General features: G+C 46.8%; 1 protein-coding gene across 14 annotated transcripts in view; it reads right to left on the bottom strand.

Moving 5' to 3' along the window:
* SH3KBP1 (SH3 domain containing kinase binding protein 1) overlaps positions 1-16,424 on the bottom strand; it is a 339,164-nt gene that overhangs the window by 232,586 nt on the left and 90,154 nt on the right. For 2 of the 14 annotated variants that reach the window (XM_072817108.1, XM_072817112.1), the window contains exon 1: positions 12,314-12,511. The exons of 11 other annotated variants lie outside the window; for them this stretch is intronic. In XM_072817108.1, coding sequence (XP_072673209.1) covers positions 12,314-12,364 — 51 coding nt within the window. In that variant the 5' untranslated portion in view covers positions 12,365-12,511. Of the gene's footprint in view, positions 1-12,313; positions 12,512-15,771; positions 15,898-16,424 lie in introns of those variants that run through there. One more of the 14 variants, XM_072817114.1, reaches the window with a different exon arrangement.

Genomic DNA, 16,424 nt, shown 5'->3' with positions numbered 1-16,424 from the left:
CGATCAAGTTTAGATGAGGTCATTCAAGCAGGCCCTCACCCGGTGTGCCTGACATCTTCATCAAAAGGAGAGATTTGGATGTGGAGACACGCACCCAGAGAGAATGTCATGTGAAGATGAAGGCAGAGATTAGGATGATGTCTCTACAAGCCAAGGAAAGCCCAACATGGCCAGCAACCCAGCAGAGGCCAGAGGGCGGGCAGGGAACCAATTCCCCCTCGCGGCTCTCGGATGGAACCAGCCCTGCCCACATGTTGATCTTGGACTTCCAGAACATGAGAAAACACTTTTCTGCCGTGTAGGCCCTCCCAGGCTGCGGTGCTTTGTTGCAGCAGCTCAAGCAGATGAACACAGTGGATGTTACATGTGGGGCTATGTTAGGGGCGGTAAATATTCACACCCCACTGAAGGTTTTAGTGATCTAGCAGCAGAATCCTTGTCCCAAATAACAATGTGCCTGGAGGCCCGATATGTGAAAAGATGAAAAGGATGAAAAGGAGGGCTCAGAAGCAAATACTTCATTGCTTGCTAGCCCCATAAAGGGTCTACCTTCCCCTATCCCAGGAGTTTCTGGCAACCCTGTTTGAAAAAGACTTTAAAAGAAAATACCAAACAAACAAACAAACCTCCTCAAATGAGGCTGAGGCCAGAAAACCCAGGTGGAGGAGCTGGCAGTGGTTTCTACCATTATCTTACTAAATTGGCATTATCACGAGCACTGTTCCTGAGCACCTGCTAGAAGCCAGGCATCATGGCTGTCCCTCACCTCGACTCTGAGAGGTAGGTGTTGTGCTCCTCTCTTTAGGGCGGGGGAAGCAAAACTGGAGCAGCTGACTTGCTAACAGCACCTGTATTCGTTTGCTAGGGCTGCCTTAACAAATAGCACGGCCTGAGGAGCTTCGGCAACAAAAATGTATTTCCTCACAGTCCTGGAGACAACAAGTCCAAGGCGGGGTGTCAGCAGGTTTCATGTGAGGCCTGTCTCCGTGACTAGCAGCGGGCCACCTTCTCGCTGTGTGCTCGCGTGGTCTTTGCTCTGTGTGCACATCCTGGTGTCTCCCTGTGCCCTCATCTCCTCTTCTTATAAGGACACAAATCAGATTACATGAGGGCCCACCCTAGTGCCCTCATTTTAACTCGAATACCTCTTTCAAGGCCCTGTCTCCGAATACAGTAGCATCCCGAGGCTAGAAGTTAACTGGAAGTTAGGGCTTCACCATATGGAGGGGACACAATCCAGCTCATCATAGCTCCTTCAGGAGAAAGTCCCAGAGCCCACATTCCAACCTAGAACCGTTTGGCTCCAAAGGCCATTGCCCTTGGTTCACATTGCCTGCCTCTAAAAAGTCCTCCTTATTTGCTCTAAGAGAACATTTATTACTTGAACAATAAGAAAAATAAACAAATAAAATTCTTCAGTTTGTTTCTTTTTCAAGACTCTCTGCTGAGGTTCCAGGCCACCCTCCAGGAAGCTCCCAGTGGAGCCACATCAGCAGGGCCCCAGGGTAAGCCTCAGACAAAGCAGAGGCGAGAAAGGCCTGGGGAGGAAGCAGAGGATGGCCCCTGCATCCCCTGCAAGGAACCTGGCCAAAGGCCGAACCTAAGCAGACTGGAGCCCCAACAAATCCCTCCTAGCAGTAGCTAGAACACTGGGAAAGGGGGTGCACCCCAAGAGTTGGCCCAGTTTTAGGCTCACTGATATAGGAGAGGTTTCCTGAGATCTGCTTTCTTCTCTGTGTCTCGGCCTCGGGGTGGCTAACCCCAAGCCAGCTCAAAAAAATCCTGGCCAAGACTGCAGTGAGTGAACATTTGCATTTTCTCAGAAAACACAGGCCCTTCATACTGTTAGGCCGGGCTGTAGCAGCTGCTGTGCCCACTGGGGTTCACAGAACCATCTTCAAGTGTCTGCCACCCTCCACTGCTTCAAATACCAAACCAATAAGAGACGGCACCTTGCCGGGCCCTTCCCCAGGCGGGAAAGCAGTGCTCTGACAAGTGAGGCAACAGAGAACTTAATGAGCACCCTTCTGGATACCAACGACGGGGGCTGTCCAAGGACGGACCTCCATTAGCAGGCACAGGGGCCCCATAAAATAAGGACAATTCTAAAGCAAGCAGCCGATCAAAGTACATATGTGCTGACACCACACGAGGGTGACGAAGACTAGAGACCAAGTATTGGTTCAAATTTTGTCAGGGAGACAGAGCTGGACAAAAATAAGGCAATACAACAATAAAATGCAATACTGGCCATCAAGATCATTTTTTTAAAAAGGAAAGTGCAAAAAATTGCGTGGAGTAGATGAAGATGGGGGATGGAGAAACACCAGAAAAGACTTCATAGAAGAGAAAAAGAGGGGTGGAAATGATCATGAAATGATTAGAGCATGTTACATGTACGTTTCCTATTTTACAAATTTGCATGGTGCATTTGCTACGTTTGCTACATAGATTCTGACTGAGACACATCATCAAATGTTATCAAAAAGGTGCCTGCCTGGGTATTGTCTCCTGGCTTTACACACGTACTTTTTACCCCATAGTTGAAAAAAGCAAAAGCCAGTTTCTGGCCAATCCCAGGAGAAAACCAGTAAATGCATATTCCCTGAGCACTTCCAAGGCCATGGCCTCCTAACCTTGATGGTCTTTCCCAGAGATCAGGCCAACCTTTGTGTTCCAGATTTATTAAGCCAGAGTTTATGCCAGGCAGGAAAACAAGGCCTAATGGCAACAAGTCCAGCTACTCCCAGTGGATGGGCAATTTCACAATATCTACGAGAATTCTAAGGGCACAGACTCCCAACCCCTTCACTGCTAGGCATGTAGCCTACAGATAGACTCATGTAAAATAGATCATTTTTTTAAAAAAAATAAATAAAATAGACCAGTTAGCTGCAGGAGAGAAGGAAAAGCTTGAAAAAACCCAAAACAGGGCACTGATTAGCTCTCTTCAGTTAACGCATCTTGCCGTGCCTACACCTACTCTGTTTAATCGGTGACCTGTTTGGGGTTTTGAGAAAATCTCTGCATATTTTTAAAAAATATTTTATTTATTTATCCATGAGAAACACAGAAAGAGAGAGGCAGAGACACTGGCAGAGGGAGAAGCACACTCCCTATAGGGAGCCCCATGTGGGACCCAAGCCCAAGGCCCTGGGATCACGACCTGAGCCAAAGGCAGATGCTCAACTACTGAGCCACCCAGGTGCCCCTCTTTGCACATTTTTAATGTTTGTATATGCATAGAAAATTTCTAGAGAATGAAAAAATACAAAGGCAGAGTAAAGGAGAGAACTTTACGCCTTTCTGTACCATTTAAAGATTTTGCCACAAATTTATCGTTTTATCATTTTTTTATTTTTTCATTTTATAATTTTTAAACACATATAAGAAAAATACACAAACAATGAAAATCCATGAGAACATAGCCCTAAGTTTCTCTCAGCAATGAGCAAACTCTTAAAGGAAGATTCAGTGATCTTTACTGTGTTGTAATTCCCACTCAAGAAGTAGCCCTCTACAGTTTAAAAGTGGTTTTCATGAACAGGGCATGAAACCTACATGGCTTCTTATTAGTCATCATTTAATCAGAAAACCAAAGAATTTTCCATACCACACTGCACATCTAGTAGTACATAATTGAATTTTTTTTTCATAATTGAATTTTTATGAATGCATTTTTCCATAATTTTCAGGGGCAAAGGTATATAATATATTCCAGCACACTATGAATTAGGGATCTTTTTTTAAAAGATTTATTTATTTATTCATGAGAAATACAGAGAGAGAGGCAGAGACCTAAGCAGAGGGAGAAGCAGGCTCCTCGCAGGGAGCCCAATGCAGGACTCGATCCCAAATCCTGGGATCAGGCAGGCCCTGAGCCGAAGGCAGACGCTCAACTACTGAGTCACCCAGGCATCCCTGAATTAGGCATCTTGTTCAATGGATGATAAAATTTCCTTATTTCTGGAAGGGGGGGCGAAAAAGAGGCTGTGAAGGGCATGGACACACACACATAAATCCTCATCACAGTTTTGCATGTTATACCAAAAACAAAATTGGAAATGAAACAAATGTATACAATAGGAGACCAAGTGAATAAATTATACTGTAACCATATGATGAAATACTATGCAGTCATTGAAAATGATGTAGCTCTTGGGTGCCTGGGTGGCTTAGTTGCATCTGCTTTGGTTTAGTTTATGATCTCAGGATCCTGGGATCGAGTCCCGTGTCCAGCTCCCTGCTCAGCAGGGAGTCTGCTTCTCCCTCTGCCTCTGCTACTCACCCCTGCTCATGTGCTTTCTCTCAAATAAATAAATAAAAATATTTTTTAAATGTTGTTGCTCAGGATCCCTGGGTGGCACAGCAGTTTGGCGCCTGCCTTTGGCTCAGGGCGTGATCCTAGAGACCCGGAATCGAATCCCACGTCGGGCTCCCGGTGCATGGAGCCTGCTTCTCCCTCTGCCTGTGTCTCTGCCTCTCTCTCTCTCTCTCTCTGTGTGTGTGTGTGTATGTGTGTGTGTGTGTGTGTGACTATCGTAAATAAATAAAAATTAAAAAAAATAAATGTTGTTGCTCTATATCAGAGATATGGAAAGGTATTTGTGGCACACTTAAGGTTAAAAAATTTAAAAACTGATTATAATAGCATTCGTGGCATGGCCCTATCTGGAAGATTTATATATGCATGTTGGAAAAGGTTAGGAGGAGGTAAAGCAGCGTGTGAACCATGGTTATTTCTGGGCAGCAGGCTCCCAGGAGATTGCATATGTGCCTTTTTCAGTTGATCTCTATTCTAACTTTTTTATTAAAAAAACATTTTTAATTGTGTGATTTTAAACTTGAAAAAACTCTGGCTATCGTATCCTTCCTTGGGAGACCCAAGACTCTTGTATGGAACCAAATCCAACATGAAATGTGCTGCTTGTCACCTTTTCTGCCCCTTTGTGGGTCTTTTGATAGTTTTTCTGATGCTTTAGAAACTCAAGCAGGAAAATGACAGGTCTGACATTTTCAAGGTTGTCTTTTTCCCTCTTTCAAATGCTGCTATTGAACTTAGGCCAATGGATCCTAACCAGGGGCAACCATGTCCCAGGGGACATTTGACACTGTCTGGAGACATTTTTGTTCTCACAACCGGGGGAGGAAGGGAGGGGAGTGCTACCAGCATGGGCAGAGGCCAGGGATGCTGCTCAACATCCTACAGAGCACGGTCCCCCACAATAGCCTACATGGCCCAAAGCGTCAACGGTGCCAAGGCTGCGAAACCTTGTGTTCCAGTAATGAGTCTTCAAAGGACTTTCTAACCACCCATGAGCAGCACCCCTGAAATAGCTGCATAAGCACGTCTGACTGCGGGGGCCCTCTGCTACAGTGAGAATGCACTGATGATGGAAGCAAATTAGGATGTGAATCCTGGATCAGCTCTCTTTCTGGCTATAAAATCTCAAGCAGGTGATCACATCATCCTGCTGATCACCCATCCTCCTTTGTAAGACAGAAATACTGCCTCCCACCTACAGGGTATACATGAAGTTTCAACAGAATAATGTAAAAGAAAGGGTTTTTTAAACTATGAAGCACCAGATACATGTGAATGGTATTAGCACTCTAGGATACTAAGTATCCAGCGTCACCAGGGAAAGCACATTTAGGATTTCCATGGGTCTTCACCAGCACACTCTTACTGCCCTGAGTCACACATCACAGCAGTTAATTTTTACTAAACAGTGAGACTGAAAAACAGAATGCTTTTTTCTTCCCACTACATATTCCTTGGCCTAAGTTGTGAGGCAGCAAAACTTAGTGATCGAATGACGAAATGTGACATCAGACTCTTAGGAAAGAATCCCAGCACTACCTCTTACTGGCTGGGTGGCATCAGGAAGTGATGTGGCCTCTCTGTGCCCTCAGTTTCCCCATCTGTCTATCCAAACCAGAATATTTGAGAGCAAATTAATTCTTTTAAAGCTTTTATGCAAGTTCGTTAGTCATCATGCCGCGTACTATTAGTTTCAGGTATACAATACAGTGACTCAGCACTTCCACACATCACCAGGGGCTCATCACAGCAAGTTTACTCCTTCAACCCCCATCACATGTCACCCATTCCCTGCCCTCACCTCCCCTCTGGTGACCACCAGTTTGTTATCTACAGTTTTCTGTTTCTTGGTTTGCCTCTCTTTTATTCACCTTTGCTCGTTCATTTTGTTTCTTAAACTCCACATGTGAGTGAAATCCTATGGTATTTGTCTTTCTCTGACTGACTTCTTTCACTTAGCATTATACTCTCTGGTTCCATCCATATCATTGCAAATGGCAAGGTTTCATTTTATATGGCTGAGTAATATTCCTGTGTGTGTGTGTGTGTGTGTGTGTGTGCGTGTGTGTGTGTACATACCACACCTTCTTTATCCATTCATCAGTAGATGGATACCTGGGCTATTTCCATAATTTGGCTATTGCAGAGAATGGTGATATAAACATCAGGTGCATGTATCCCTTTGAATTAGTATTTTTGTATTCTTTGGGTAAATACCTAGTAGTGTGATTGCTGGATCATAGGGTAGTTCTATTTTTAACTTTTTGAGGAACCTCTGTACTGTTTTCCACAGTGGCCACACCGACTTGCATTCCCACCAACAGTGAATGGGGATTCCCCTTTCTCCATATCCTCACTGACACTGTTGTTTCTTGTGTTGATTTTAGCCATTCTGATAGATGTGAGGTGGTACCTCACTGCAGTTTTGATCTGTATTTCCCTGATGGTCAGTGATGTTGAGCATCTCTCTTTTTTTTTGAGATTTTATTTATTTATTTATGAGAGACACAGAGAAAGAGGCAGAGACATAGGCAGAGGGAGAAGCAGGCTCCCTGCAGGGAACCCGATGTAGGACTCAATCCCAGGACCCGAGGATCATGACCTGAGCTAAAGGCAAATGCTCAATCACTGAGCCACCCAGGTGCCCTGTTGAGCTCTTTTCATGTGTCTGTTGACCATCTGGATGTCTTCTTTGGAAAAATGTCTATTCATGTCTTCTCAGAGTGAACCAATTTATCACTGGAACCAGGACACCTCAGAGTGAGAGAGGGTGATGCTAGGATAGCAGGAATACACCAGAAGTGTCCCTGGGCAAAAAGGGACATGAGGTATCCATGTCATAGGCTAGGACAGAAGGGACAAAGCACATAGTACACACCACTAAACCCCAGCTAGGAGTTTTTCCTCTCTCCTTCCATTCATTCGTCAAGTGCTTAGTGGCCCAACACTGGGCACCAAGAAAGGAATGGTAAGTCAGATATGCTCATTCCCTGTCCCTAGTGGGGTGCTCCCTCTTGTCCCACGGTGTGTTTGCTACAGCCCCGGGGCTTTTCTTCCACAACAAATACAGAATTAAACACAAACCCATAGTGAACACTATAGGTCCAGAACACCAGGAAACACACACCAAATGTGTAAGAGTTCAAAGTCTCCTTCACAAAAATGAACAATGAATACGAGCTTATCTAATCAACAAAGACAAAGGATTTATTATTATCCCAAAGTCCCTGATTCAAGGAAGCGATTGCAGTCTAAAAGCTATCAATGTGGCTCACAAAGAGATTAATAAAACCATGTAACAGCACGTAACATTTAAGAGCACGTTCGAGTATTCACCCCCTCTCGTTTCTGCACACGTCATTATGAGGAATTGGATATAGTCTGTCCAACAGCATGACCTTACAGAACCCATACATCATGAAAGCAGAGTTAATCTGGCTGGCTTTTGTACTGAGATACATGCAGGTCTTTTGCCAAGAGAAAGTTTGATTCAGTGTGCTAAGAATTTCCTCTAAAGATCAGTACTCACTGTGAGAGGCGAATGTTCTTTAGTTTACACAAAAGTCAGTGGACTTCTAGGGGCTTGGAACTCTAATCACAAGTTCCCTCCACCACCCCCACCACCCCCATCCCCGCCCCATTGCAGTAAAACCCGTCTGGATTACTATCACCATAAATCCGCACAGCCAAGTGCTCCCAGACCCACTGTGGGGCCCTGGCCCTTCCTCTTCCTCTTCCTCTTCCTTCCTCCTTCTCCTTGTGCACGCTCGAGCAGGCACATCCTCAGCCTCCTTTTGTGGCCATTTCAGATGGTCCTCACAGAGGCCCGGTTCTACTCCTTCGGGAGTTGTTAGACCTAAAATACCAGGCAGGCCCTGCCACTGGACACACAAAATATGGGACCCTAAAAAGAGAGATTCTATCAAGTGAGCTGCATGTGCACAATTCGGAACAAACGGAGGGCACGTTGCTTTCTATTGCGCTCCTTGCCTGCCTTGATTCAAAGAGGCTTAAAGCAATGGCATGTGTTTTGATCTGGTGCTGTTTACACAGATGTGTTCGGTTTGTGAAAATTCAACAAGCTGTAGTCTCATGTGCATTTTCTATGTGTAGGTTATACTGCGATAAGCATTTTTTTTAAGAAATTTTATTTATTTATTCATGAGAGACACACAGAGAGAGAGAGGCAGAGACACAGGCAGAGGGAGAAGCAGGCTCCATGCAGGGAGCCCGATGTGGGACTGGATCCCGGGACTCCAGGATCACGCCCTGGGCCGAAGGCAGATGCTCAATCACTGAGCCACCCAGGTGTCCCACGATAAGCATTTTTAAAAGTAGCTTTCTTCATACAGGCTTCCACATAAAATAAGCACGCACATATCCCCTATGCTAGTGTTTTTAGACTATTTTCAAACCATAAGTTGCCACCAATTAGTGAGCCATGCAATCCATTTAGAAGATCCTCGCTGGTATTTTTTTTCCCGTTGCAGCATGAACACTTGAGACCTACCCTCTTCACAAAGTGTGAAGTGCACAGTACAGTACTGTTAACTATAGGCACCGTGTTGTACAACAGGCATCTGTACGGACTCATTCTGCACGGTGGAGACTTGATACCCCAGCAGCACCACCCATTTCCCCCTCCCCCAGCCGCTGGCACCCCAGATAGGGAAGCAGCTCAGTGTCCACCGATGGATGAATGGATAAAGAAACTGTGGCATATACATACAATGGAATATTTCTTGGCCTTAAAAAGGAACAGAGTCCTGCTATGTGCTGACGAGCATTTTTTAAATAGAATGGAGAATGTAAGAGTGCAGCGTGCACCGTGAAGGCAACTATTATTTCAGGAAACTTGTTGCAGTTCCACATATGCAAACATGTATCTACACGAAGTTGCCAGCTTTTTTTTTTTTCACCTGAAGATCATGGGTAACAAAACTTGGGATACCCTGAGAACACCAACAAATAATACAGGATTCGGAAGCCAGAGAAACCTGGGTTCTGATCCTGGCTGCTTAAAACCTTCCTCATCTCCTTGAGCCTCACTGCACCATCTCTAAAATGCAGGCAATAGTAGCTTCTCCCTGGAGGTGGTATGAGGTGTTGGTGAGCTGGCAAGCAGCCTGCCATGGAACACTACTCAGACACTGTCCCCAGCCCTGCCACCATCTCCGTGGTGCCCCGGGCTAGGTTCCATACCTGGAAGAAGGATGTTTAAAGGCAAAGTGCAAAGTGGGGCAAGACCAAGGTTGAGCCCCCATCACAGGACCCCTGGGAGCCCCTCGGGAGAACAGTGTGAACATCTGAGAGCAGCAGGGCAGGGGAAAGCAATTGCTCAGCACCCTGGGTCATAAATCCTCCAGCTTTGGATTTCTGACCAGAGGGAAAACCACTCTCCAAGATAGGAGGGTTTTCCCATTATTCTTGGCAGGAGGTGGGGAAAGGCAGAAGGGGAGGAAGGACTCGGTAAAGAAATAAGTATTTGTTTTAAGCAACTCACTTTGAAGACAGGTGGTTTTCATTTTGAGAACAAAAATGATGCTTCAAACAGTTAGAGGGTTGCTCCGGATACCAGCCACCAGCTTGCCAGGAGTGGGAAACAGGGCCCCGAGGTCTGGAGTGCTCCCAAAGTGCCAGAGCGGCGACAGAGGCAGATGGGGCCGGGAGGGGCCGGCACAGAGGAGATGGAACTGTCTCCATCAGCTTGCAGCCACAGACTACTTAAAAGTCATCCACGATACTAATCGTCCAAAACCTCTATTCATTTAAGAAATTTTGGTGGAGTATCTACTGGGTGTTGAGAACTGAGTTCGGGGCTTGGGGAGACAGTGGAATAAGACAGACAAGGCCTCTGCCAGCACTGGGGTGGAAATGCCAGTGGGGCAGGCAGCGAGGGCCACACAAATGTGAGGCCACCAGGGATTTATAGGCTGTGATATAAGTGCTCTGCGAGAAATAGATAAGGTGATGTGACAGGAAGGGAGAAAGGAAACTTAAGATGGAGGAAGTCCCTAAAGATAAGATGGCTTAGGGCCTTCTCCAAGCAACACCTGAAAGCAGAGCAAGCTGGCCAAGCAAGAGCCAGAGAAAGGGCACTCTTGGCAGGGGGGCACCGTAAGTGCCTGGGGCTAGCAGCAGGACAGGGCAGCAGCCAGGTGTGAAGGTGACAGCCACGAGGCTGGGAAGGTAGGTGCACCAGGCTACACAAGGCACAGCCGGTGATGGGAAAGTGGATTTCAAACAAGAGCGACGGAGAGCCACTGAAGGCTGGTATGCCGTGATACATGATTTCGATGCCAGTTAAAATAAAAAGTGTTCTTGTATCATCCTGTAGACCAAAATGTACAGATGATAACAATGACTCCAAAATCACTGATAAAAATTAGCAACGTGTTAGAGCTCGCAGACCGTTATTGAGGAATCTGGCTGGCTGAGGGCAAACGATTTTCACCTAAATATAAGATGAAATACCAGAAATTCAATTGAGGAAAGGGGTGGAAACTTGTGACTGACAAGAAAACACTCTTATTAGCAATTAACTCACAGTTAGCAAGGATAAAGCACAGAGTAAAGCTAATTAACAAGACAGGCTCTAGAAAGTCCCCTCAACAGGCACACACCCATAATGGGAGTGTGTCTGTTGGGAACTGGCTGATGATCATGTGGGATACCTAAACCCACGAGCAGGTTAGCCGAAACAACCAGACAGAATGTGTCACCCTGACAGTGCCCTACACGTACTTGGGAATCAGAAATCAGATGAACTGCTGAGCAGTTTTCTTCGAGATGTTTTTTTCCTTCTCCCTTGCCCTAGATGAATATAGGTATCCAGAATTTGGGAACTCAAAACTGAATGAAAAATGACTCTTCTGAATTAGCCCTGACCCCCTAGGATTCATAACATGGCCTCCTGACTTGGGCCCCTGTCCCCACGATCTTTAACTCAAAAAGGACCTCTGAGACCCAGCATGATCCACTCACACTTTCTTCCTGAGACCTCCTTGTCCTAGGGGGTCACACGACCTGGGCTAAAGGGGCAACCTGGGGCTCTGGTCTTGAACAAAGCTATCAAATCTATGACATCAAGCAAGAGAGCTTGGAGGCCACAAGGGCTGCCTTGAAAGAAGCCAGGATGGCAACAGAGGGGCAGAGCCCAGCATCCCTGATGGTACCATGTGCCACTAAGGAAGAAGAAGGGGTACGAAGGGCAAAATTACTAAACTTAGCAAATGCCTACCAAGTACTAGTTACTTTCACATTCACGACCTCAAACAATCCAGCATCCCATGAAGTGCAAAGACAGTGATTTTCAGATGGGAAGGGTAAGGCAAGGAGAGAGATTCGTTAGTGGCCCAGTTAGCAGAGTGAGGATCTGAGCTTTGCCCGCCCACCTCGACCGGCATCTAGCAGCAGGACAGCGCTCTTAAGAGACCTCAGGCTGACTTTCTGTCCTGCCTTCTATCTCATTCTTCTCTCCTTCCCACCACAGGAAATCTGGATTCTACACCTGCCTGCATCCCAGGCTTCCAAACCTGCCAGCTGCCACAGAAATGTTCCCCAGTCCCAGAGAGGGACACTTCACTGTCCTCAGGGCTGCCTGCAGGGCACGGAGTGGGGGAGGAGGCTCCGTGACTGGGGTGTCCCCTGGACAAAACTCAGTGATCGCAGTCGGGAGAAGGGAAGAGCCCTCACACCAGACGATAGAGCCGTCCACAATCTTCACGGATGCTGCTACTAAAGGGCCTCAACTAGAAGCCACTTCTGTCACGGAGGAGCGCCCGGAGAAAGCAATTCCCTTCTGCTACAAACCAGAAAACAGACCCAGGTCTGAGTGGAAAACAGTGTTGCTCACCATCTCAAGAGGAAGGACTGAGCTGGGACCAAATTCCCCATCGTGCCTCCTCCCAGCCTAAAGAAGTAGTCGGGCAACAGGCTACAAAAGATGCAGCGCTAAGAGCAATCAAACCAGATGCACGGCCTACTTACAGTCTCAGGCGTGTCTGCAGCACTAGGGGCTTTGGCTGCTGAAAGGTCCATTCTGTGGAGTATGCAGTGGTGATTTCGGGCTGACTGTGCCTGAACTCTGGGCAGGAGTATGTTCCGTGCTCGCCGAGAGCTGCAAGTCTCTCTGATTCACTTGGCAGCAGAATTATTCTAAGCATCCTGTCCCGTACCCAACCCGTCTGCCCCTCCCACTACACATTCACACTGGGTGGTTTTTTTTTTTTTAATTCTCTGCACTAATTTCTGTCACAAATCAAGGGAAACTCATTTTTCAAAATTAATCCAATCTCTGGCACTTGAGAACGTGGAACCTTTCTGACTGAGGAGGAGGAAGAGGAAGAAGTTGTAACATCGGAGAGAAGAGTGGGAGAACCGCAAAGTCTGCAGCAACAGCAAAATGGAGATTATTCGAGACAGCTGAAACACTCCACCCAGCCTCCAGGAGGGGACATGCACGGGAAACAAAGGGCATATGGTGTTTGCTTTCTTCAACATCCGTTCTCACCATTAAAGAGCTGCACCAGCAAACGCTCATTACTTACATGAGGACAAACCTCACTCCAAAACAGACTTGAAAATACAGCTCCTAATCAAGTAAGTTACTTTGCAAAGCAGAGGCCTACCTTGAATTTTTTATTACACATAAAGCAAAATTTAATAAAGTCCAAATAACTGGCAGAATGTCTACTTGGCTTAGTGAAGCGTGAATTATACTTGAAAGAAAGTCCATTTTTGTTAATTTCAAGTTCACAAAGTAACTCAAATACTGACATATTTGGGACAAGATTTCATTCCCCCCCAACCACCCCCAAGGAGAGATTCCAAGGGGCTAACTTAGTAACTAGATAAGAACAATTTTCGAAGGCAGCCTGGGTGGCTCCGCGGTTTAGCGCCGCCTTCAGCCCGGGGCATGATCCTGGAGACCCGGGATCGAGCCCCGCGTCGGGCTCCCTGCATGGAGCCTGCTTCTCCCTCTGCCTGTGTCTCTGCCTCTCTCTCTCTCTCTCTTCTGTGTGTGTGTGTGTCTCATGAATAAATAAATAAAATTTTTAAAAAAGAACAATTTTCTAGTATTTACTACTAGTCATGAATTCAAACATTTCTATCCTAGAGCAAACAGGTTTTCTAATGAGACTTAAATCATTTATTTCTCCCATAGGTTAATGTTGTTTTTTTTTAAGTTTTTTAATAGAGTTCAATTTGCCAACATTTAGCATAACACCCAGTGCTCATCCCACCAACTGCCCCCCCAGTCACCCCAATACCCCGTCCATCTCCCTTTCCACTTCCCATAGGTTAATGTTACCACCATTCCCACTATTGCCCACACTATTACATTGTTGAAAGGTAAACCTGAGGGTACCCCCTGACCAAATTCGTACAAACTCCAGAATTGGTGAGATAATCAATGATGCTTTTCGCAGAGACAGGAAGCTAGGGTCAGCTTCCAACACACTCCCGTAGCATTCTTCACAAGCCTACCAGGCAGCGGCGGCTCCCTTCCTCCTTCCCCAGCAGAGCCAACTATTGGTGGGTCACAGGTGGCCACCCGTCCCCCAGGGAGCCCCCTCCCAGCTCCAGAGGGGCAGATTAATTAATTCTAAGGCATCACTGGTTGGGCTGGCGGACAACAGGAACTAAGCTCACACAGATTGCAGGAAAGGGGTCCTGCATGCCAGCCGCGAACAAGTAAGCCAAGGGCCCCACTGCCAGGAGATGCCATCCTACAGCTGCCTGACAACCACAGAGAAAGCAGCCCTGGGGTGAAGCTCCCGGCAGAATGAGACCCTGGAGGAGAGCCGAGAAGAACACAGGTCTCTGACGTCACCCCAAGCAGATGAACACCCTGCCCTTGGGGGGCCACCCTACCTGCCTGCCCGTTACATGAGTGAACAAGCATCACAGCTGATGGGAACGGGTCAAGCAATAGCTGGGAAAAGTGAGAGTTTGTAATCTGGCAAAGAGACTCCTTCAAGTTAATACACTCACGGAAGACATTCCCCTTAATGTTAAAGAAAAAGGAGAAATTACAAAGATGAGTGGTTGGTTGCCTAGGGCTGGGCTTGGAAGTGGGGAGTGACAGCAAACAGGCATAAGGTTTCTTTGGGGCATGAAGGACACATACGAAAACTGGATCATGGCGATAGTTATGGAACTCTGTAAATATGCTAAAAGCCATTGAATGGGACACTCCGAGTGGGTGAATTGTATGGTATCCAAGTTAGATCTCAATAAAGCTATTTTTAAAATAAGCTACACAGGGGCAGATGCTCATTCAGAAGAAATCTACCTATTAAAGAAACTCTTCCTCCATCTACATCTGATGGCAACATGCCTCTGCTTAAAATCCTTCCTCTGATGCATCCTGATCACCTCTAGGGTCCAAATTCCTTACAAAGGAACATGCACAAGGTCCCTGTCACCTCCCCACCTCATGCCCCCCACCCTCCCAACACTACCACCCCCACCTCCACTTCCTATTTTACTCCCTGGCAAGGCTTCCTTCCAGATACTTCTCAAACTTCTTCCCCCTCCATGCCTCTGTTCACACTTCCTCGGTCACTCTCACCATCGTCTTCTCCTCCTCTGTTCCTTCCTCTCCTGCTCAGGCTCTAAGGTCCCCTCTCTTCAGCTCCTTTGGCATACTAGGTGCACACCACAATAGGTTAGAAAAGTGGGTTTCTCGGTCTGTCTCACCCACCAGGCTACGTCCTAGAGCCTTGTCTTTGCAGCAGGGAGGGTTCGAGCAGAGAGAAGCAAAGTGCTCAGTGAGGCCAGGGCTCAGGGGTTTCTCACAGGGTTCACACATTGTGGGCGCCCGTGTGGGCGCCCGTGTTCCTTGCTGGGCCTGAAGTCACTGTAGGAAAAGCAGGTGTGGGTCAGAGCCAGGTCACTTGGAACCTGCCTCTGGCTCTCCCCCACCCAGCTTTTTGTTTTTTTTCTGATCACAGCATTTCCCTTTATAAAAAAAAAAAAAAAAAAAAGGAAAAAAAAACTCAGACAAGTAAGGGAGCTGGGGCAAAGAAAATTGTAAATGCAACAAGAATGGGAAACACTTGGTCTCAAAGAACGGGACTTTTTAAAAGGGACACAAGAGATCAAGGAACACTGGGAAGATCATCTCTCCCTGGTGTCTCACCTTCCTACATGATCTCAGGGGAAAAGATTAATAATAAGATTTCAGAAATACAAAAAATTCAGTTGCTGGAGAGTCTCAGTTATCAAAAAAAGAAAAACTCATACTGTGAAAGGGGTGACCCTCAAAGACTCCACCAGGGACCGGGTCGGTGCTGCATGAGAGCAGAACTGTCACCCAGCACCACCCCCCTCAGCTTGTCCGGCCCTCTGAGCAGCACAAAAAATAAAACCCCATACCCAGGCGCGTGGGAAAGTGCTGAAATAATGCTTTAAACAATCACAATGGTAATTTCAACTCCTACCTCATCATCATGGCTCCTCTTTTCCATATTTGGGCCCCGGCTCCCCTGGACTCACTCCGGGAGCCTCCACAGACATTATCTAATGCAAAGCAGGTCAGCAAACTAACCATTAAGTCCTCACTCTCTTCTCCACACTCTGATTTCAGCCAGTCTGGACACAATCATCAAGAGCCAGCCAGTTCCCTTCCAAGGGGAGTGGCTGTCAAGATTTCTCATGGAGTTTAGGTCAAACAGGAAGCTCTTAGGATGTCAGAAAGCTTGTCTTTAAACATCTCAATCTGATTCCTACAGTGAAGTTTTTTAAGTTGTCATTACCCAACCCATCCCCACCCCCACACGGCCAAAAAGGGACAAAGCTAACAGATTATCAAACCACATCAGTAACTGCCCCCACCCCAAATATCTGCGTAACCTCAGCCCTAGTGACTCTAGTTCACTCAGTTTGCTGAGGGCTAGGAAGCTATGCTGTTCGAACTCCCCAGGTGATTCAGATGATCAACATGGCCTTGAGACAGAGGGCCGGGGACAGAAGAGGGCCGGGGACAGAAGAGGGCCTGGGACAGAAGGGCCCTCTCCATGAGGAGTACTAAAGTAGCATCCCCTGGGGGCTTGTCAGCCCTGCAGTCTCAGTCTCTCCCCCACGCACCAGCCCT

The sequence above is a fragment of the Canis lupus genome, chromosome X (genome assembly GCF_048164855.1).
Source record: "Canis lupus baileyi chromosome X, mCanLup2.hap1, whole genome shotgun sequence".
NCBI classification, from domain to species: Eukaryota; Metazoa; Chordata; class Mammalia; order Carnivora; family Canidae; genus Canis; species Canis lupus.
The sequence above is the reverse complement of the archived record's forward strand: the minus strand, read 5'-3'. Positions and strand labels throughout refer to the sequence as shown.